The sequence below is a fragment of the Tiliqua scincoides genome, chromosome 3 (assembly GCF_035046505.1).
Source record: "Tiliqua scincoides isolate rTilSci1 chromosome 3, rTilSci1.hap2, whole genome shotgun sequence".
NCBI lineage: Eukaryota > Metazoa > Chordata > Lepidosauria > Squamata > Scincidae > Tiliqua > Tiliqua scincoides.
In genome coordinates, this window is record NC_089823.1 from 100,678,803 (window position 1) to 100,703,108 (window position 24,306).

At 43.8% G+C, this 24,306-nt stretch overlaps 1 protein-coding gene across 2 annotated transcripts in view; it reads left to right on the plus strand.

The window, feature by feature from the left end:
- Positions 1-24,306, plus strand: part of LOC136644437 (fibroblast growth factor 14) — a 153,153-nt gene that overhangs the window by 47,381 nt on the left and 81,466 nt on the right. For both annotated transcript variants that reach the window (XM_066620327.1, XM_066620326.1), the window contains exon 2: positions 18,138-18,248. In XM_066620327.1, the coding sequence (XP_066476424.1) occupies positions 18,197-18,248 (52 nt within the window). In that variant the 5' untranslated portion in view covers positions 18,138-18,196. The remainder of the gene's footprint in view (positions 1-18,137; positions 18,249-24,306) is intronic.

Here is a 24,306-nt window from a genome sequence, read left to right on the forward strand (position 1 = left end):
TGTTTGGAATAAGTGAATAAACTTGAAAGTCAGGCATACCTCTTTACATTAATGTTGTCGTTGAGTCTACATGAGAGGGTATGCTAATTCATTCGAGTGTTGAAGCATCCTGCACATGAATGCTGATAGGCATTCAGACCTTTGTTGTTATCTAATAGTGATCTAATTATATATCACTTCTCCCAGGAGACACCGGTACAGTCTTGATTGAAATATAATATAAATTGTTCCCTAGTGGGTGTTTGACTCTTTAGTTGATGCTGTGAATCCAGAATCCAATTCCTTTGTCTTGGCTGTTGAGTTGACAGGCTAATGAAAACATTTGCATTCAATTTTTGTTACTTGTTAAAAAATATTTTTATACTGTATTGTAGCTGCAGTGGAATAATTGGAGAGGTATAATATTGGTTGTGTGGATGACCTGACACTACCAGTAATGGTCAGAATGAGCTTAATGTTTGTTTGTTTTAGACATAGCAAAATGTCTTATGTCCACCCGCATAGAAAAAGTTGGATTGCTCATCCTTAGTTTTAGGCTAATTATGAAGTCAGTTGATTCACATTGATCAAGGAGACCTTATTTTATATAATCCTGTGAGGGTATGACATATATAGTGAATTTCACAATCTCATTTTAGTGCGTATGCGTGCATTTTTAAATTTTAGGATTTGCAACAGGTTTACTCTTGATTCATCAGTGAGGGTGCAATCCTAACCGCTTATGTCAGTGCTTTCCAGCACTGGTATAGCGGTGCCAATGGGACATGTGCTGCATCCTGCAGTTGGGCGTCACTCACGGACGTCACGTCAAAGTAAGGGAATGTTTGTTCCCTGACCTCAGAGCTGCATTGCCCTTATGTCAGTGCTGGAAAGCGCTGACATAAGGAGTTAGGATTGCACCCTAAGTTGTATATGTTCTAATGAAAGAGGCAGTTTATAGAGAGTTATGTGTCATTATAAGCTTGACTATCTTGATTATTGTGGACAGGTTATCATCACTATGGTTTTGTGGTCCTTGATGACTAGAAATTTCCCTCTAGCTTTGGGAAAATCCCATATTAAACATTGGAGAAGAGACAGGGAGACTGAAGCATCTTGAATTTGGGCATACAGAGTACTTTTAAGTAGGTTCAATACATGTTGAACACATTAGTTCAGATGTGCACAAGTACAGATCTTTTTTATTTTAGATTATGAGCCCTCTGGGACATAACCTAAATAGCATCTTTTCATTTGTTTTGCTGTGTAAGCTACTTCATGAACTTCTGTTGAAAAGTGATACATTTAATCATAATTAATAACAATGTGAAATACAATAGAATAAATGCATGCTTGGTTGCCCTGCTAACTTGGTAAAGAGGTACTTTTTCAAGAAGTTTTCCGTTTAGCAGAGTATCCCTATTCACCTCAGCGTAGTATCTCTTCTACTGGCTGTTTGCTAGAGTTTCTTCTTCATGGTTTTAGATTGCAAGCCCTTTAGCCATTTAGTTGTTTGATTTTCTCTTTGTATTTGATTTGGTTTTGTGAAAAGTTTTTGTCAAAAACCTTGTCAAAACCAGTATATAAATATTGTTACTACTTCTTGTTGGCATCCTTCAGTCCCAGAAGACTATGGTGTCACGCTCTGAATGGTGGTTCTGGAACAGAGTGTCCTCTCCAGTGCACGAAGCCTGGGTAAAGTAGGTATGGAGGATAGGCTGTTACTCCCTCTCCACGTCGCTGAAATGGTCCAGTGGAAAGGCAGAGGCCAATACGGTTGGTTCCAGCGGCGTCGCAGGAGTTGCCAGAACGTGACTGTGTTCAGCCATGAACTGCCTCAGGACTCCGGTTCCGGATTTTAGCTCCGGAGGTTGACTCCTGAAGCCTTTTCCATAACTGGATGTAGCCACAAGGCAGTGGAGGTTTGGGATCAGAGTTTTCCTTCTCTCAGATGAGCTGCCTTCCCAGGCTAACGAGTTCCATCTACCCGGTGGCTGTTAGTCGCCTCTTACGACAGGTACAGCCAAACTGAGGGCCTATTCTTATCCCCAGCCCCCAGTAGTTACTACTACTTCTACTACCACCACCACCAATGATAATAATATGTCCAAACCTGAAAAGCCATCAGTGACTGACCTCTCTACTACTACCCTTATCTTGTCCATCTCATTTAGGTTGTAAGCCCCTCCAGCCAAGGATATTTCACTTCTGTTTTCTACACAGTTCTACAACCAATCCTGCTAAGTAGTAATGGTAGCAACAATAGTAGTAGTAGCTTCCTATAACACAGGCCAACACACATTTTGCTTCCTTAAACATTACACCAATTCCTGGGTATATTTGGGGTGTGGATTTCAAAAATGGCATCCGTTTTGCCCTATCACATCTAATTTTGAAGATATAGTACAGCCTCATTAGTGAATGGTTCAAGCAGCTTCCTCATGAGGAAGCCATGGTGTAGGCTTCCTTATGAGGAAGCTGCTTGAGCCATTCACTAATGAGGCTATACTATATCTGCAAAACTAGATGTGATAGGGCAAAATGGATGCCATTTTTGGAATCAGCACCCCAAATTCATATCAAACCACCATAAAGTTTGGGAAAAACTTTTCTGACCCTCAGTTTTGTAGGCCTGTGTAATTTGCTCATGCATTTTCTATCCAAGTTGGAGAATCACATTGTAATACCCCAATCCTGTCCAACTTTCCAGTGCCAATGCAGCCAGTGCAGCCGCGGGTTAAGGGAACATTTGTTCCCTTACCTTGAGGAGGTCTCTGTGACTATCCCCCCACTGGAGGATATAGTGCATGCCCCATTGGCATGGTTGAATCAGTGCTGGAAAGTTGGATAGGATTTGGTCCTAAGAGAAAGTTCTTGTACTATGTACACAGTTTATTCTCAGTTCAGTAATAACAGAATATTATTGACATCTATAAATAAAATTCTGTATAGTAACTCTTGAATTGTGTTGGTATCATTTAAGGCAGAGACAGTGTGTGTGCTCGAAAATTACATCCAGGCCAGGCAGTAAGATTTTTACACAGTATTGAGTCAGCATTGTGCTTCCAAGAGCTTGTGTCAGTGTCTTAGTGTACCACTGGATCAGAATGTAATCAAATGTGTTTCATGTTCAGCGCAGCTGTGCAATTTCAACTCCTAACTACAGATTTAACACTCAACTCAATGGATATTTTTCTGATACTGTAATTTATATCTATAAGTTAAAGGAAAAGACTGAGATGCAAAAGAGAACTGTTTAGAAAATTCAGTGAAGTTGACATTTATTAAATTGGCATATGTAGAGGCATAATACTGACATGATTCACAAGGAATGGATTAATGAAGTCAGAATTATACAGCACTGTAAAAAGGAGCTACATAATAATTAAGCATTATCATGGTATCATTCTTATGTATCATGCAAGCATGAGCTTAGCCTACCAAGCTAAATTGGCATCTGTCTCTGCCAACTTATAAGGTTGTATCCTAAGTTAGGGTGCAATCCTAACCCCTTATGTCAGTGCTTTCCAGCACCGGCATTGCAATGCCAGTGGGACATGTGCTGCATCCTGCAGTTGGGTGTCACTCACAGAGGCCTCCTCAAAGTAAGGGAATGTTTGTTCCCTTACTTCAGAGCTGCATTGCCCTTATGTCAGTGCTGGAAAGCACTGACATAAGGGGTTAGCATTGCACCCTTAGGCATGACTGAAGGCACAAGCCTAAGCATACTTAATCCAAAGTAAGTCCTGCTGTGTTCAATCGTGCTTACACTCAGGAATGTGAATGTAGAATTCACTTGCTCACTTAACATAGGATACAATCTGCATTGTTTAAGGCAGGGGTCTCCAAACTTTTCGGCCAGAGGGCCACATCAGATATCTCGTGTGTGGAGGGCCGGAAAAAAATTTAAATATAAAATTTAAATAAATAAACTAGAGATGGAACATAGATGAGTGAATAAATGAATGAATGGGTTCATTTATTCAACCTCTCTGGCCCTCAGAAGACCCTCCAGACGCAATCAGAGCACAGTTCTGGTCATGTTCAGTTGAGTGGGCCAGAGGCTTTCAGGGGACAAGAGTTTGGCCGCAGGCCGGAAAGAGGCTTGGTGCGGGCTGCATCTGGCCCCCGAGCCGGGATTTGGAGACCCCTGGTTTAAGGTATGAACCATGATTCTTTCTATTGCTAGGGTTTACTAACCAGAAATTTAGAACTTTTAGTCCTCTGCAGACTATATGGCTGAGTTCAACCTAAATACTGAACAGTTGTTTGCATTGACATATGGTATTTCTACTTCACAGTATTCTCTCTCTCTCTCTCTCTCTCTCTCTCTCTTTCTCTCCATGTGTGTTGCATGTATGTCCATCTCTCTCTCATCCACACACACACTCAATTCCCTATTAATAACACTGTTCAAGGTGATTTATCTTCTTTCAGAATCCTGATGGCTTTTCCTGGGGCTATAAAAAGCAGTATTTTGGGTTGAAGAAAAGGAATCCTGGAGGTGTATTGCAGTCTGGCATGAGTGGAAGTTTGGAGCTGGACATTGGGTAGAGGATAGGAGTGTTCTACTGTCCCATCTCTTATGCGCAGGGCCTTTGAGAGGAATTTTATCAGGGGGTACAAAGTTTCCTTTGGAGCCCCTTCCCAAAGGGGGAGGGGGCAATGGGGTCGGGCAAAATAGGGCAGGCGGAGGTTGCTGACAGCCAGAATTGTCTTTGGAGCCCAGGTCTACCAGGCTTTTTGATGTGCAGCCCAGGTCTACCCCACCATGCAGCTTTGGCAGCTCAATATAGTAATATGGTAAAGCAAACACACTCTTTTTAAAATCTTTGAAATATAGAAAATCATAGCAGAAAATTTGCATCTTTGTGTTTGGGCTCATAGTAGAATGGACAGTGTGCTGTGTGCACCAAAATGAACTTATGCAGCAGCTGTAGGCCAGCAGTGGTGTCCCTGAGCTCCTATACACTCCTTCATGGTTATCGGATCCACAAGCCAAAGAGCAACTGTAGCAGGCCAGTTCCTCCCAGATATGACACTGTGTTAAGAAGGGTCATGGATGCTTTCCTGGGCCTGGAGTATATGGCTTGCAGCAGCAGTTGCCACTGCATCCCCACAGTTGTGCCCCTAGCCTCATGCTCAGGCAGTGAATTCGGGTGAGATAGGAAAACCTAAGATCCCAGGAACCTTCTGGTCCCCCTCCTTTGGCTCCTGGGCCCCCTTTCTGACCCTGGGCTCGGGTACAAATTACTCCTTTTATCCCCCTCTCCTAGGCCCTGCTTATACCAACAGAAATTGTTCCTTGTACCTTATCCTTTTGGCTACATAATTTTCTCTGTAACTGGTGTGGATTTTCTCCACCCACTCTGTCTTCTTTGAGACTATAGATTTTCTTTCCTTTCCTTGTAGGAAAGCATTATAATGCTGCAACCCACAGGAATATTATTAAAATATTTCCGTTTATAATACTCTTAATCTATGCAGACTGGGTATTCTCTTTGTGTTCAGCCTTTCCTTTTGAAAAGGTCATCCCATTCTTATTTTATTGTGCATGTTCTTTTTAAAAGGATACTAACAGTGAAGGATGTAATATTGGAATACAGTTATAAAATCATAGAACTGTAAGATTTGTATGGAGTTGGCAATCATCTAATTCAACTCTTTACACTGAAGCAGGATCTTCTACACATGATCCCTAAGGGATTAGCCTTTATTATTGATGTTAAAAGCAACCTTTTCAATCCACTATTGAACAATTCTTGGAACTAGGAATCCAAAAGGAGGAATCTCCTTTTGGTGGCTAATTCTAGACCATTTCATAACTCTATTTACAGCCTGATACTATACTCACCCACCATCAGGGCCTCTGAGAAGAATTTTATCAGGGTGTACAAAGTTTCTTTTGGGCCCCTTTCAAAGGGGGTGATGGGTGTGCAGAATAGGGGCAGGGATAGGCAAAGCAGGATGAGGGGAGGGTGGAGACAGCTGGAAAAGTCTTTGGAGCCCAGGTCTATCCACCCATGTGGCACCAGTAGTGTCCCCAACATCCCCAGTCATGCTAGTGTCCCCAGCATCTTGTATGGGCAACAAGTCTGAGTAGATAGGAAAATGTCAGATCCTAGGAAATTTTTGGGCCCCTTCCTTTGGCTCCTGGGCCCCCCTTTTGACCCTGGGCCTGGGTACAAATTACCCCCTTTACCCCCCTCTCCTAGGCCCTGCCCACCACTACTGGCACTTCTCTTCCATTGGTACTGACTGTTATAAAGCAGTTGTAAAAGGTGTTCCAGCAGTGTGTGTAGCTGCACACTGCTGGAGCATCAGTGGGAAGGCTGAAGCCTTCCCATGTGCTCTGGAGCAGTGCGAAAAGGACCATGGAGGTAAGTTGGCAGAGAAGTGGGAGGGGGTGGGTGAGGGTGGAATGGGTGAGGGAGGGAGGAACAGCACAGCAGTGGGAGTGGGGGTGGGCAGATTGGATCTAGAAAGAAGGCAGATTTGGCGGCAGTGGTGGCTGCTAAATCCTAATCCCCTTCCTGGCACTGATCCCGTGGTGTGGGTCCACACAGACCTGCGCCAGCTATTTAGGTAGTGCAGATCCAACTAGACCCCCCCCCACGCCTGGAAGCTTACCCCCCCCCCCCCCGCAGGAACTGGTGATAGCCATTTTGGTAGTGTTGCATCAGTGGGGCGGAACAATAGGGTTGGGTTCTTAAAATCATTTCATATTTTCATTAATAATCTGTACACAATAATTTGTACAATAATTTGTACAAATTTGTAATTTTTGCTTGGTGTACAGCATTGTAACATCACCTAATATTCCTTCAGCCCTAGCTTTTCTGACAATAATTCTAAATTGAGCCTTGGATGTTCAATAATCTACATGGTACTAGGCTTTTTGAAATCTCCTCAAAGGAGATGAGATTATAGAGGGGGGAAAACAGGTCTTAAATATCCAACAATAGCTTCAAATATGTTAGAAAGAGGATGTATTTCCAAAGATTAATTCATTCCTTGGTTGAAGTAGTATAGCAAATGTCAGTTTTCCTTGAATATTTTTCTGTGATTGGGAATTTAGTTTGGTTAACCTCTGACTCACTCTGACAGTACTTGCTCTAGTTAGAATTCAAAGCTATAAGAAGCCAACAAGCTAACTTCTGATATGCACAGCAGATCTAATAATTGTCATTAGTTCACTGCAATTCAGTGAAGTGAAGGTAAGGTAGTGATATTTGGACCTATCAACACTCACGACAAAATTAATCTAGAGTAATTGGCAGTGGTATAGCTAATGAATTTGACACCTGGGTCAGATGATTTTTTTAACACCCTCTCCTCAATTTTAAGCTATTCTTTCATCCTAGCAGCCAGCAGAAAGGGAGAGAGGCTGTCTGTATCACTAACCAGCTGGTCCTTCCTTCAGTGAAAGAAGGACCAACAGGCAAGTGACATGGGCAGCCCTGTATATTTTACTACTGTGTATGAATATAATAGAACCTAGCAGCAAGTAAAAACAGAGAGGGGCTGCATTAGCACCCCATTATGACTGGCACTCAGGGCAGACTGCCCCCTGCCCTTCATTACTACACTACTGGTAATTGGATTACTTTTCTAGATATTTTATGTGAACTACCTTAGAAATATTATTGAAAAGTGGTGTATTTAATTAATGGGCAGCTCAATCCTGAGCTACCTGGCACGTGGGGCTGCTGCGGTGCCAAAATGGTGGCCGTAGCATCCAACTTGCCCTAGGCAGCCACCACCACCACCACCTTGGGAGGAGGAGACTTTCATCCCCTTCCCCCGAGTAAGGGAAGTAGCCCTGCAATGGGGCTACTTTATTCTGTGGTGGCTGTTGAATTGGCACAGAACCAAAGAGTCCTGTGTCAACCACGTGGTCCAAAGCAGGGCTCTGAATCAGGTGGAGCCAAACTCCACAGTCCTGTCCTCTCCCACCCTGGCTCCTCCCTGCCCTCTGCCTGCCTTCCCCCACCCCCACACCCCAGAATGCCCCTGACTCCTCCCACACTCCCACTCACCCCTCTGTTGCCAGGCAGTCCGAGTGACCACTGGGCAGCAGAACACAGGTCCAGTGCCAGCGCTGGCCCAGCACAAGCTTGCGGTGCACAAGCTTTGGTGCCTGGCCGGCGCGAACCCTCACATATGTGCTTTACAGCACGTTTGCGACAGTGGTAAGCTCGTGCACCAAGCTCATGACTAGACTCTAAATCTTCTAAATATACCAGAACTGATCCAGATACTGCGGGCTCCAGATTGAGCCTCTAGGAGATTGTTAAGAAATCTCTTGAAACCAAAGCTGCTGACTAAGGGCCCAGTCCTAGAGTGTGTGCCAGCTTACTGCCAGCACGCGCTGTTACAAATGTGCTGTAAGGCATGTTTGCAGGCCCTAGCGCAGGTGGAGCACCAGAGCTCTGCCGCTTGGCAGTCACGCAGACCACTGGGTAGTGGAGAGGTAGGTGGGGGTGTTGGGGGGAGACGAGTAGGAGGCATTCTGGGGCAGGGGGAGGCAGGCGGCGAGGCGGCGTGCCAGGGGAAGAGCAGGGCGAGAGGGAGCTGGGACTGGAGCTTTACTCCATCAAATCCTGACCCTCCGTGTCAGGTTGCCCATCTGGCACAGAGACTGCTACGCTGACCTTTGGGTGGTTGTAAAATTGAGTAGCTCCATTGTGGGGCTACTTGCCTTATGCAGGGGAAGGGGATGAAAGTCCCCTTCTCCCAAGGAGGAAGCAGCGGCTGCCTGGAGCTGCTGGATGCATCCATTTTCAGCGCCGCTACAGCCCCCGCACCTGGCAGCTCAGGATTGGGCTGCCCCTCAATATCTGTCCTATCCACATGACTGGTTCTAACAGCCATGAAATAATAGCATGAGAAACCCAAAAACAGGACTGATTTGAATCAAGTTAATTTTAATCAGTCATTTGAATCATGATTTCAGTCAGGAGGGAAAAAAGACTGCTTTCTATCTTTGATTTTAATCAAGGTTCCTGTTTTGTAGTTCATGCAGCTTCTGATCAAGAGTACATAGTAATTATTTACTTTAACAATTAAAACAAATACTAATTTACACTTAAATGAAGCCTTTATGCTACCATAATCCAGAACCCCTTGACATGCAGCTCACACGCTTGCCTCCTCCTCCCCCCCATACATAATTGTCTCTACTTATAGAAAACTGGGCAAGTGTGAATGCAGAGGATTTCTGTTTGGCTCTAGTCATTTTTAGAAAAAACAAGCATAGAAAAAGAATCCTTGTAGGCGAGATAGTGGTATTGTGTTAGGCTCTGTCCCGGCCTACAGGTGCTCATTTCAGTGTTTGATTCAAGCATATGCAAGTAATAATAGGAGGTTTAACGGGGGGGGGGGGGCTTATCCATTTCAGGGGATGACCTGGAGATTCTTTACTTACTTTTCTTTATAGGCCGTAGCAGAAGAGGGGAACTTGAAACAAACTGGAGATCTTCTGTTTTCATTGTTCATAGCAAGTGAGAGAAGTTGTTGAGGTGCTGAAGCAGTGACTGGGATCAGTAATGGACTGGGTGTAAGTTAACAAGCTGAAACTTAATCCAGACAAAAGAGAGGTTTTTCTGATCAGTAGGACTACTAGGATGGGTGTGCAGTTTGTTTACACTCCCTCTGAGAATCAGATTTACAGCTTGGGAGTGCTAGGTTTATTACTGGGTGACTAGCAGGTGACTGTGCTGTTCTCAGGAATGCAGGAATGCATTTGCTCTGCTTAGGCTGGTGCACCAACTGTTCTGTTCCTGGAAAAGGAGGCCCTGGCCATGATAACAAATGCACAATGGAGGATGGAACAGTGCACACTGACAACAATGAGTTGGCACGGGTAGAATAGGGTGGGAGCAGAATGGGGCAGAACAGTGGAGGGTGGGAGGCATGTTGGGAATGGGAGGGAGTGACGCCTGGGACAAGCGACTCGCATCTGATGCTATTTCCTTCTTCGACTCCTGACACACCACCTTTCTCTCCTCAGACTTTCATTAGCTAAAGAGCTGGTGTTGGTTTGAGGAGATCCACTGGTGATTATATTTTCCCCTACCTCTCCCTAGTCTTCTGAATTGCACCCCCCCCCCCGTCCACCATAAACCTTTTCTGGTATGGCTGCATCAGTGGGGAGGGAGGATAGGATTGGACCCTTAGGGCTCAATCCTAACCCACTTTCCAGCACTGACATAAGGGCAATGCAGCTCTGAGGTCAGGGAACAAACATTCCCTTACTTTGAGGAGGACTCTGTGAGTGACACCCAACTGCAGGATGCAGCACATGTCCCATTGGTATCGCTATGCCAGTGCTGGAAAGCACTGACATAAGGAGTTAGGATTGCGCCCTTAGATGCCCAGAGGTTTATGACTTGCGTGACTCTTGAAGATTCTTGCTGTTGAATATTTTGTTTTGCTGTGATTCATTAGTTTTTGGTCTGTTTTCAGTTATAATATTTGTTCTATTTTGTTATTATAATCTATACAATAATTTTATAAAATATATTATGTGTTAGCTGTTTTGAGCTTCCATGTAGTGAGTGGGAATAAATATTTAAATATTTCAATAAATACACAGATAAGCAGTTAACAGTAATAGAACGATTGGATCTCTGTCTCAAATCTGCAAGACTGTTAACTATATATGTATCTTTATCAGCTTTCCTTTGCATGAGGTCTCTCGGTGTCCCTCATGGTTTAATCAACAGGCATGTGTACTGCATACAAAGAGCAGCCGTGAGCAGGGTGTATCATTCTTAAGGTGATTGCAAGTCATAGAATAAGTTTAACAGAAACAATATAGCATCCTTTTATTTTATGGAAATTGACTAATTTTGGAAAGTATTATTTAATGAAGTGAAAATCCTTCCTGTTGGTAAGACAATAGTCATGCTAAAAAAAAAACACGCAGGTGTCATTTACATTTTCACTGTGCAAATAAGCACCCTCCTGTGCTTAAATCACTCATTTTTCTTTCAGTGTTTTAGTGAAAATGTAGTACAATCCTTTTATCTGTACTTGGCAAGGCTTTATAATTTGTTTTTAATTGATTGCTTTACACATAGTGCTAGCAGCAGGAGATGAAGAAGGGTAGGTGTACATTGCCAAAATGTGCTGTAAGACAGACTGGGAAAGCCTTGCATTTTGGCAGAGATCTTAAATCAAAAACAAATGTTGACCTTATTTGCCCTATAATTCTTGTGTGTGACATATATTGCAAAATCCTGATTAATCCATTTGGAAGCGTGTAGAAGTTTCTTCTTTGCCAGAAAGTTGACCATGCAGTTTTTTTCCATATATATGCAGGTCCTGTTTCTGCCTTCAATATAAGTAAATTCTTACTAGTAAAGTGACTGGTTTCTTTCCATATTTAGTGCAATTGACATATTAACAAGAAATAGGACCACACACAGTGTACTACATTCTGTGAATATGCCAGCAGCTTTTTGGAGTGATGCTTTTGCATATCTAACCAGAAAAGATATACCACTTCATCTCATGTGCTTTTATGCATTCTGGCAAGGAGTAAATGAAGTTAAGGAACCCTGCCACTCTGTGTTATAGAAGAAGCTTCCTGTACATAACAATATAAAATTGATGGTGATTCAACATTTTCTATTTAGCATTGCAAATGAGGCTGCTGTCCTTTCCCTACTGAGTTGCTCACTTGTAATCTAGAATACTTTATAGTTTGTGGAATTTTTCCAGGTACTGTGCAAATTAAAATTCTACAGGGACTTCTGAAAGTCTAAAGCTAAATGAATTACATCAGCCCCTCATATAGGTAGAATTACCTGATGAAAAACTGTGCCAATGTGCTCAAACCTGCAGGTTTTCACAGCAATGAACCTCCCTCACCTGAAGCTTTGGGATAAAACCTTGATTCATGGGAATCTGGCACAAAGATGAATGGCATATAGGAAATGACAGTCATCTTATATAAAAAGAGTGAACAACTGGATTACTTTTTCTTAGGCAGATATTAGCTCTTTTGTATTATGATACCGTCTTTTCTATTTTCAGTCCCTGTTGTTAGGCATGGTTTGTAATCTACAAAAATGTACTGATGTTTCTGAGTTAGTAATCATACTAATGCAGATTGGCTAGATTTTGTGCATATTATAAGCAGGTTGACAAATGACTCTGTCACTCTGCTGTGTTTCTGTACTTTCTGGATGTGACTAAATTAAAATAAGTTGCATGATTTCATTTGCATAGAGGGCTTCTTCATGCATGACAGTTTTGGAATCAGACTTCCATGGTTGATGGAGGTTTGAAGCTGTTTGCTGACAATGTCCTTGATGGAAAAGTACAAGATATTTGATTCTCAAGTGAGCAGCAAGGGAAAAAAATGATACTGACTGTTCCTGAGAGATTGGTCATGTCAGATTTCCAATTTACAAGCACAACACATTGATAGTTTTAGTTATAGCAATGAGGAAGAAGTTCAACATTTGCACTTTAATTTTGGATGGTTTTCTACATAATCTAATATATATTTTGCCATTGAAAACATTGCATTTATAAAAATTAGTCTGCTGCCCACAAATGCTCCCTGCCCACAAAACCACCACGCTGCCAAAGCACCAGGAGCCTCTCCCAGCCACTGCCATACGCAGGAAGCCACTCACCACCTCCGATAGCAGCTGAGAAGCATGTGACAGCATGCTTTATCAATATAACTTTTGCAACACCATAAAGTGTGTTCCAGTGTTGGAACTCTAGTTCCAGCAGTAAAGCCTCCCACAGGATTAGGTAGTCAAAATTCTTACTGACTTTGCATGTTCCTTGTTATTACTGCTGACAAGCACACAGTAACAACATAAACATAAACATTATATATGCAGATAGGTGAAATGGTAGAAAACAAGCCCTTTTAGGCCATGCTGTGCTGAGCGCAAGATTCAGGCTCAAATCCTAATGCACGTGTTCCTAGGAGTAAGCCCCACTGAGTACAGTAGGATTTACTCCTGAATAAATTTGCATAGGATTGTGCTATTAGACATTTTCACACCTTATAAATCAAAATAATCCCCAGTTTTTTTATTGGAGCTGCCTTTAATCTGTGACAAAATAGTCCAGTTAGCTAGAGAAAGCTCTCTTTTATAATTCCTTGCTTGGAATTATTTGTTGAGATGTATGCGTCTTACCCCTCTCTCAATAAGATGAGCCCTTAGTTCTTCGTTCTTGGAGAAAAATTTCTTCTTGATCTTTAGCAAGATTCAGAAAAGCTAGTGGGTATTTGAAGGAAATTAGCATAATCAGAAAAACAGGGGGGGGGGAGAGAGAGAGAGAGAGAGAGAGAGATCTGCCCTGACACTAGCAGCTCAACAATACTATTGCCCTTAGGTTGTTGTGTATGATGTGGCACCTTGTGGGAAGAGCCAGCTGGATTATGCGCCAGTTGATAATTTTGCAGAGACAATAAACTTGGATGACTTACCTGAAGCTAGGAAATAAGACCCATCTTTTACCAGTTCGTATTCTGTCCAAAAGATCGGACAACTCTTTTGCTACAGATCAATGTCTGAAACAGCACAACCTTCCAAGGATTACATTCAATGCATTACAAATAACACTCTTCATGTCCTGTTGTTTGGTTAACCAATACTTATTTTATGGGACTGAAAAGCAGAGTATTGGATTGAACAAAACATTTAGCATGGTACAGCACTGAGATAATTTGAAGGGGCAAAAAGATTGCTGTTTATTTTGCTAGGTATATTTTATTGAATGGAGGGGAAAATAGTGCCTCCAATACTTTCTGTGGCTTTTCACATTGGGGCAAAAAATCAAAACTTTAGATATAGGCTGATGGGTTCTGAGCTGTCTGTGACAGATCAGGAGAGAGATCTTGGGGTGGTGGTGGACAGGTCGATGAAAGTGTCGACCCAATGTGCGGCGGCAGTAAAGAAGGCCAATTCTATGCTTGGGATCATTAGGAAGGGTATTGAGAACAAAACGGTTAGTATTATAATGCCGTTGTACAAATCGATGGTAAGGCCACACCTGGAGTATTGTGTCCAGTTCTGGTCGCCGCATCTCAAAAAAGACATAGTGGAAATGGAAAAGGTGCAAAAGAGAGCGACTAAGATGATTACGGGGCTGGGGCACCTTCCTTATGAGGAAAGGCTACGGCGTTTGGGCCTCTTCAGCCTAGAAAAGAGACGCTTGAGGGGGGACATGATTGAGACATACAAAATTATGCAGGGGATGGACAGAGTGGATAGAGAGATGCTCTTTACACTCTCACATAATACCAGAACCAGGGGACATCCACTAAAATTGAGTGTTGGGCGGGTTAGGACAGACAAAAGAAAATATTTCTTTACTCAGCGTGTGGTCGGTCTGTGGAACTCCTTGCCACAGGATGTGGTGCTGGCGTCTAGCCTAGACGCCTTTAAAAGGGGATTGGACAAGTTTCTGGAGGAAAAATCCATTATGGGGTACAAGCCATGATGTGTATGCGCAACCTCCTGATTTTAGGAATGGGTTAAGTCAGAATGCCAGATGTAGGGGAGAGCACCAGGATGAGGTCTCTTGTTATCTGGTGTGCTCCCTGGGGCATTTGGTGGGCCGCTGTGAGATACAGGAAGCTGGACTAGATGGGCCTATGGCCTGATCCAGTGGGGCTGTTCTTATGTTCTTATGTTCTTATGTTCTAAGTGGATTAAAACACTTATGTACCCTCACAACAGTCCTGTAATGTCCTCTGATGTCTTAAGATCAGAGCCTGGTTCAGCCAGGTTCTAAAGGTAGCCAAAGAGAACCAGAACAATGTGTATTGAAAAGAATATTTTTTTTTGCTATACAAAAGAAGTTGTAAGTACTGTAAAAGCAAATATAAATGTAAGTGCATTAGGTAAAATAAGTGTTCCATGTAGAGGTAATGCATTGGCAAAATAAAACTTTAAAACAACATCCCTGCAATATACTGGGGATTCCTGACAACAATGGAAGGACTTCAGTGGGGCAGGTTCTAGGGCAGGCCTGTACAGTTCCTCGTCGTCTGGGTAAAATCCAAAGATGTTTGTCTTCTTTTGGGGGTTATACACTTATATGCAAAGCAGATCCAGGATGGAGTAGTGATTCAGGTATTGGAGTTAGACCAGGAAGAATGAGGTTCAAATCTGTATTCAGCCATGAAACTTCCTGGATACTGTGAAGGATCACTGACTCCTAAAGATTACAGTTTTTCCTCTGGTAGCACACCACTACAGAAGACAATATTTTAAGTGGGAGTTGAACTCGACAGGGACATGATGACTTTCCTAAGGCAGCGACTGAGCTTATGTTTGAACGGGTATTTGACTTCTAAGAGCTCTACAGAATTCAAATCTACTGTTCACGTGCAAATGAACCATTTTGGCAAACCCAAGCTGGCATAGCCTAAACATAGGAGGGAGTGGATCCAGTAGTGATGGCGCATGCTGGATCCTAACCCTCTTTCCTGCAGCATCCCCGCCCCTTTCATTCCTTGGGACTTGTGCTAGTGGCTAGCTCTGGTTCGAGGAAGCCCTTTGCGGAGCAGGAGTTACAGAGGTGCAAGGGGATTTAAATCCCCTTTTGTCTCTGAAGCCTCCCAGTCCCCCCACCACCAATTTTTGGTGTGGCTACACCAGTGGGGGAGGGAGGAAGGATTGAATCCTAAGTGAATGATCCACTCAATTTGCATGTGGAATTGAGGTATTTCTCAATTCAGCATTGACTCCCAATATGTGCATTCCAATAAGACCTTGTAATGAATGAATCATATCTCAGTGAAGCATAGTATTTTTCTCTTTCTGCCCTTGTTTAATAAATGATTCTTGTAGCAATTTAAATGTCGGCTTTAAGTATTTCTATACTTAATATTTCTGTATTATATTTAGAATTTCTGTTATATTTAGAATTGCTAAGGTTACTGAAATTATGTTCCTGTAAAGCATTACAATTTGACAGTTGAGACTAGGTTGCCATGTCCATCGCAAAAGAATCACATATGTTGGAAGAACTTTAACAGCACAACCCTAAGGCGCTCATGAGCTGGTGCAGCCATCCCCCACACTGGCTCAGAGTGTCACAAACATACCATAAGACACAATTGCGGCTATGTGAGAGCTGACTGGGCCTGCATGACCAGCACTGGCTCAGCACCACTGCATCCCATCCCTGTGCCTGCTAGCACAGGTGAGACTGTGTGGGCAGCACGGGTGCTGGGAGAGAACATAAGAACATAAGAACAGCCCCACTGGATCAGGCCATAGGCCCATCTAGTCCAGCTTCCTGTATCTCACAGCGGCCCACCAAATGCCCCAGGGAGCACACCAGATAACAAGAGACCTCATCCTGGTGCCCTCCCTTGCATTGGCATTCTGACATAGCCCATTTCTAAAATCAGGAGGTTGCGCATACACATCATGGCTTGTACCCCATAATGGATTTTTCCTCCAGAAACTTGTCCAATCCCCTTTTAAAGGCGTCTAGGCTAGACGCCAGCACCACATCCTGTGGCAAGGAGTTCCACAGACCGACCAAGCGCTGAGTAAAGAAATATTTTCTTTTGTCTGTCCTAACCTGCCCAACACTCAATTTTAGTGGATGTCCCCTGGTTCTGGTATTATGTGAGAGTGTAAAGAGCATCTCCCTATCCACTCTGTCCATTCCCTGCATAATTTTGTATGTCTCAATCATGTCCCCCTTCAAGCGTCTCTTTTCTAGGCTGAAGAGGCCCAAACGCCGTAGCCTTTCCTCATAAGGAAGGCGCCCCAGCCCCGTAATCATCTTAGTCGCTCTCTTTTGCACCTTTTCCATTTCCACTATGTCTTTTTTGAGATGCGGCGACCAGAACTGGACACAATACTCCAGGTGTGGCCTTACCATCGATTTGTACAACGGCATTATAATACTAGCCGTTTTGTTCTCAACTAGCCGTTTTGTTCTCAAAAGGGTGGTGAGAGGGTGATGGGAACGCATGGTGGAGGTGGGGAGGGGGCATTTTTGGATAGGGGAGGGTGGAACAAGGGCAGGATTAGGCCTGGGAGGGATGGGATCAGCGGTGGCGACACATGCTGTATCCAAGCCCCGTCCCAGGCCAGGCAGCCCTACATGGGGCTTCCCAGATTTGCGCCATTGATATAGCTGGCACAGATCTGAGGAATCCCTTGGGGTGGCTGGGGCTTTACCCCAGGTAAGGGGAATTATATTCCCTTACCCTGAGGAAACTTCCAGCCACCTCCTGAGCTGCACTGGATGCAGTGCAGGCCATGTGGGCTGGCTGCACCTGTGCAGCTTACGATTGGGCTGTAAAAAAAGAAAGCGTGGACCCTGTGCAGAATTTAAAGAAAAAGATTAAAATAAGGCTGTGGTTTTCAAACTCTCTGGGAGTTTGAAAACCGCAGTAAGTGCTTACAGGGGAGGGGGGAGGCAGCGGGGGCAGGGGGAAGGCAGCTCAGGGGGCTGCAGAGACTGGGATGTACTCACCAGTCTCTGCAGCAGCGTCCTGGGGCTGTGGGGAACCCTGCGTGAGCATCTGCAGGTCTCCCCAGCCCGCAGAAAGTGAAAGTGGAGTGATCGCACTCCACTTCCACAACACAAACAAAATGTGGGTACAAACAAAATGTACAAGAACTAAAATTTTGTGCCCAAAATTAAAAAAAAAGTGTAAAAACAGACCAACAGGATAATTTTATGCATGTCTATTCAGAGATAATGCTGCAATCCTGTAGATACTTTCCTAGGAGTACTTTTGAGTAGACAGGCATAGGGTTGTGCTATAAGCATATAATATTTTCTGTTATTTATTTGAAGCTCTAATCAACTCACTGTGATACAAATGGTGGAGAAGTAGGCTTGAGTATTAAAGTACATTAGAGACGTCTTTTAAGGGTCATTTGGGACTTGGAATCATTAAGAAGCTGGTCATCAGTAACTCCTCGTGATAAAAATATCATCCTAATCTGTTTCTGATTATTTGGGAAGAGCATAGCTACTGAACCTCTGGTAACATACTAGGGTTTTGTTTTACTCTCTATATTATTTATAAGTAGGCATCTAGGGTGGCTGTGCTCTGACAATAGATTTCATTCCCAATATGAGAGACATAGGAATATTTAATGAAATTGCTTTGAGGCTAGTGACAAAATATGTTTGTCTTTCAGATCCCCAGCTCAAGGGTATAGTGACCAGGTTATATTGCAGGCAAGGCTACTACTTGCAAATGCACCCTGATGGAAGTCTCGATGGAACCAAGGATGACAGCAGTAATTCTAGTAAGTGATTGTTCTAGGAAAATGTTCCCCTCACAGATACATTGAATATGTCACTATTCCAAGATGTACATGCAGGCATTGTTATTTTCTGTGATTTTTGTTTACTGGTGTGCATTTTGGTGAAAGGTTTTTTCCCCAGTTACATTCACAAATTGAAATGCAGGTAAATGTCTTAAAGGAATCTTTTCTCTTTCTTATCTGTGAATGAGAAATAACATATGAATTCAGGAAAATAACCATTCTACTGGAGACAGGAGCTTTGTATCCTGTTAGATTGGTTGGTTTCAAGCTTATCTAGAATAATTGCTAACTTGGTAATAATGCCATTGCTTGGCAACTTATTTGATGGTTTGTAACACAATACATTTCTGATGACAATACACTGAAATATGGAAAAAGTCTAGCGTGAGGAGCTGTGGAAGCAAACTTAGAATCAAATAATACTAGAGTTGGGGGGACCTTAGAGATCATCTTGCCATGGTTTGAGCAGCTTCTTGGCCCTGGAAGAGCCATGCATTCTTATAGCTTAGTCCGAAGTTGAAGACTGCCACTTGCTTTTATTCTTTTTTAAACGATTTCTTTTCATATGTACTATTAGAGAAGCATCTTGCTTTTCATAAATAGGTGAGCTTCCCAGTTCCGTTCCCTGTTGCAGCTACTGAAGTGCAAGTAGAATCTTGCACACATGAAGCCTGCACTGCAACTTCCTTAGCATCAGTCTCTTAGTCAAGCAGTGGAGAGCTATCCAACTGTGTCTTGTTTGCCACTGAATGCAAGTGTTCTCCCAGTTCTAGCTAAGGATGCATCAAGATTAAAGGCCTGACAGTGGTCCGATTCCCAAATGGTAACCCCTCTTATTCCCTATTCTCCATCAAAGCTCCTTATATGATGCGCTCTGTGTTGTAAAGGGGACTTCTTCAAAAGGCAGCACATACGCTAATGTATTTCTTTTGGACTTCTGGAATGACTGCCTAGATTTTTTTTTTTAAACTATGTGAATACATGTGAAGGAGGGTGCATGAAAAATGAATAGAATAAGAACAATAGTATTCTCAAGACAGGCTTTTTTATGGTTTAAAGAAAAATGGAGGGCCAAATGGGCACAATACTTAGAAGCCACCTCCTTGGTACTCCCTGTTTCACAAAACTGTGATGCAACTAAGGGCCCAATCCTATTTGCCTGCTGCACCACTGGAACTTGCACTTTACAGCAGTCACTAAAGGTGACCCACCATTCTGCATAGCTAGGCCACTGCAAGCACCAAATGGCTGTTGCCATGTACCAGCAGTCTGCAAAGAAGCCCTAGCACTGTTAAGTCACTGTGTGGGGTGTGCAGTAGATGTAATGGAGTGGGGAGGGGGATGTGCCAATACCAAGAAGAGGACAGTATCTTTAACAGCAGTGCTGCTGAGATTCTACCTTCCTGGGTCCATTTGGAAGTGCCAGCAAAATCACTGAAGCGGGTCCAAGTAGACCCATCATGGCAGCAGTGGTTTACCTTGGGCAAGGGAACAAATGTTCCCTTACCTGGAGGAGACCTTTGGGACTGCTCTTCCTATAGGATGTTGCTTTGTGCGCGCCAGTGGCGCGGCTGCATTGGTGTGGGGAGGGAGTTAGAAACGGTGTGTAGATCACTACATACTTATTCACACTGTTCCAGAGTCCTGGTCCTACCACTCACACTTTTAGAATGTTTGGGAGCCTGCAATACTTACCGTTTTGCATGACTCTAACTACATTACTGCACTTGTGTCCTTTAGTTTTCCACTCTAGAAAATCAGATGGGCTTCACAGTGCAATTAGCTGGCTCAAGGTTCTTTGTTTATCACATAGTTGGGGAAGTTGAAGATGATCAGACAGTAACAAAGGATAATGGCTACTGCATCTGGATGACTCAGCAGCCCATTCAGGATGCTAAGGCATCAAAGAAACCTCTGAGTTGTTAGAAGTGTCTTAACCAGGTAAAAAATGGGCAAAAAGGGGAAAGATTTTCAAGTATTGTCATGACTGTGTACTTCTTCCGGTGATACAACAAAATTCCAATATGGCTGCATTGCCTGGCAACCTAAATGAAACAAGGGAGAGGATGTATTGCATCCTCTGACAAAATTCAGCACGTCATGGTCCTCTTGCCACAAAGTGACTCCACCACTGATACACAAATTAGTCATGAACAGCTCATGAGTATGTAGGAGTCAAATCTTAACCAGAACATTTTATATTTTACTAAGCTGTTTAGGAATGCATTAGAGACAGTACTTGCATGATTCTACCCTCAACTTAGTGTTACTCATGTGAAATGCAATCCATTGTTACAGAAAAATGTGCAATTCTGGCACAGATGCAAGGCTAACAGTTAATACTATTTACTTGCAGAAGTTCTGCAATCCACGTCATTCCATATCAACTTCAAAACTCTAATTAGTGCAGAGAACCTTGTAATGCCTGTTCTTAAACTACCATTGAAAGTCCTTTCTTAATGTCTTCTAGCCCTCATAAAATTAACAGAATCTACTTTCCTCCATAAATTACTGTTCTAGCATATAATACAATCCAAAGGAGGTTTACTCAGAAGTAAATCTCATTGATTTTAGTGGAACTTATTACCTAGTAAGAGTGCTTAGGATTTTTATCATAGCTTTCCTCTCTTTCCCTCCTAGGCCTGACTTGAGTCATGCCCAACTCTCATGATGATCAATAATGAGCAAATTGTACATTTTCAAACATTGACTTTGTGGTGGTTGAGCTATCAAGGTCTCATTCTCTTTAGATAGCTTCTCCCAACACAAATTTGTAAGCAGCCTATTGAGAAAACTGCATGTTGTGTTGGCTATATAATTCTGCCTTTGTGTGTCCTAGGCCAGAATATACAGTACTCATTACTCAAGGTACATAAGAACATAAGAACAGCCCCACTGGATCAGGCCATAGGCCCATCTAGTCCAGCTTCCTGTATCTCACAGCGGCCCACCAAATGCCCCAGGTAGATATTTGATTCTACAATGCAGTGCCCAGTTTAGTTCTTAGCAATGGTGGTTATTGCCATTCAGCAAGCTGTTGGTGTGCAGCAGTTACGTGTGGTGTGAGAACCACTCCACTTGAGTTCTTTGAAAGTGCCTCCACCACAACTATGATCACAAAAACTTACAATCCATGCGTTCCAGCTGCTCAGAGTGTATGGGTTGTGTTCGTGCACTCACAGCTTTGGCAGTGATGGTGTCGTTTTTCAAAGAATCCTGGTGAGACATCGCTGCCTCACCTTCCACCCCCACACCGAACATTGCTGGTGTGTAATGGTTTGCCAGGCAGATCATGATATTTTCTTCATATCATTGCATAGTGTAACTAGAGGGTGGGCAAAACAGTAAATACTGTAGTAGTCACAACATGCTGTGTAAGTGGCCCCTCCCACCCACTGTCTGATCCATTCCGGGCAGTGATGGCGACACTGTTTGGTTCAGCAAGTGTCTGTGTGTTGCCATCACTGCCCAGAAGGGCTCCGACAGCAGTTGGGAGGGACCTTTAAGAAAAGCCCTGCTGGATCAGGCCCAGGACTCATCTAGTCCAGCTTCCTGCCTCAGGGAGCATAGAAGACCACAAGATACTTGCATCTCACTGCTACTCCCCTGTATCTGGCATTCTGTTTACCCTCACACACACCCCAACAAAGACACTAAACTGCACTTGGGTTTAACTTGGGTCACTTCATTAAACACGTGACCAATTTTTAATGCATGAAACCTACTGAACACACCATCCCTCCCTTGCCAGTCTGGGGTAGGCAAAAAAACTGCCATCCATGGCCAGTTTGGATGACAGAAAAAAATTTCTACCTGGCCCTCATAATGAGCGACTAGCTAGACTGTACATACCATCATGGCTTGTAACTTATGATGGAGTTTTCCTCCAGAAATCTGTCCAATCCCCTTTTAAAGGTATCTAGGCTAGATGCCATCACCACCTCCTGCAAGAAGGAGTTCCACAGACTAATTATATGCTGGGTAAAGAAATGTTTTCTTTTGTCTGTCCTAACTCTCCGAACACTCAATTTTAGTGGATGTCCCCTGGTTCTAATGTTGTGTGAGAGGGTAAAGAGCATCTCTCTATCTACTCTATCCTTCCCATGCATAATTTTGTATGTCTCAATCATGTTCCCCCTCAGGCACCTCTTTTCTAGGCTGAAGAGTCCCAAACGCTGTAACCTTTCCTTATAAGGAAGGTGCCCCAGCCCAGTAGTTGTTGCAGTCACCCCTGTCAGTGAGCTGCATGAAATCCTCTGTCTCTGCTGGAGAGAAGGTGGAGTACCTCAAGACATGAGGGATGCAAACATCATCACGCTGTACAAGAACAAAGGTGACAGGGGTGACTGCAACAACTACCGCGGCATCTCTCTCCTTAGCTTCAATGTAGGTAAGTGTAAAGTAATGCACATTGGGGCAAAACAAAACTTTACATAAAGGCTAATAGGTTCTGAGCTATCCATGACAGCTCAGGAAAAAGATCTTGAGGTGCTGGTGGACAGCTTGATGAGAGTGTCAACACAATGTGTGGCAGCAGTGAAGAAGCCCACTGCTTCTTTAGCGTTGTAGGAAAGCTGTTTGCCCGAGTTGTACTAAAGAGGCTCCAGGTACTTGCAGAGAGCGTCTATCCAGAATCGCAGTGTGGATTCCGAGCCAACAGGTCCACCACTGATATGGTATTCTCCCTTAGACAACTGCAGGAGAAATGCAGGGAACAACGACAGCCACTCTTTATAGCCTTCATAGATCTCACAAAGGCTTTCGACCTGGTCAGCAGAGACGGCCTCTTCAAGATTCTCCCCAAGATTGGATGTCCACCCAGGCTCCTCAGCATCATCAGATCTTTCCACAAGGACATGAAGGGCACTGTTGTCTTCGATGGCTCCACATCAGACCCTTTTGACATCCGAAGCGGAGTGAAGCAGGGCTGTGTTCTTGCACCAACCTTGTTTGGGATTTTCTTCGCTGTCCTGCTGAATCAGGCCTTTGGAACTGCAACAGAAGGCATCTATCTCCGGACCAGATCAGACGGAAAGCTCTTCAACCTCTCCAGACTGAGAGCAAAATCCAAAGTCCAGCTGAAATGTCTGCGTGACTTCCTCTTTGCCGACGATGCAGCTGTCACTACCCACTCTGCCAAAGATCTCCAGCAGCTCATGGATCGTTTTAGTAAGGCCTGCCAAGATTTTGGACTGACAATCAGCCTGAAGAAAACACAGGTCATGGTTCAGGATGTGGACTCACCTCCCTGCATTACAATCTCTGAGCATGAACTGGAGGTTGTCCATGACTTTGTGTACCTTTGTGTACCTTGGCTCAACGATCTCCGACACTCATTCTCTCGATGCCGAGCTAAACAGGCGCATCGGTAAAGCAGCTACCACGTTTTCCAGACTCACAAAGAGAGTCTGGTCCAACAAGAAGCTGACGGAACATACCAAGATCCAGGTCTACAGAGCTTGCATCCTGAGTACACTTCTGTACTGCAGCGAGTCATGGACTCTTCGCCCACAACAGGAGAGGAAACTGAGCGCTTTCCACATGCGCTGCCTCCGACGCATCCTCGGCATCACCTGGCAGGACAAAGTTCCAAACAACACAGTCCTGGAACGTGCTGGAATCCCTAGCATGTATTCACTGCTGAAACAGAGACGCCTGCGTTGGCTTGGTCATGTCGTGAGAATGGATGATGGCCGGATCCCAAAGGATCTCCTCTATGGAGAACTCGTGCAAGGAAAGCGCCCTACAGGTAGACCACAGCTGCGATACAAGGACATCTGCAAGAGGGATCTGAAGGCCTTAGGGATGGACCTCAACAAGTGGGAAACCCTGGCCTCTGAGCAGCCTGCTTGGAGGCAGGCTGTGCAGCATGGCCTTTCCCAGTTTGAAGAGACACTTTGCCAACAGTCTGAGGCTAAGAGGGAAAGAAGGAAGGCCCATAGCCAGGGAGACAGACCAGGGACAGACTGCACTTGCTCCCGGTGTGGAAGGGATTGTCACTCCCGGATTGGCCTTTTCAGCCACACTAGACGCTGTG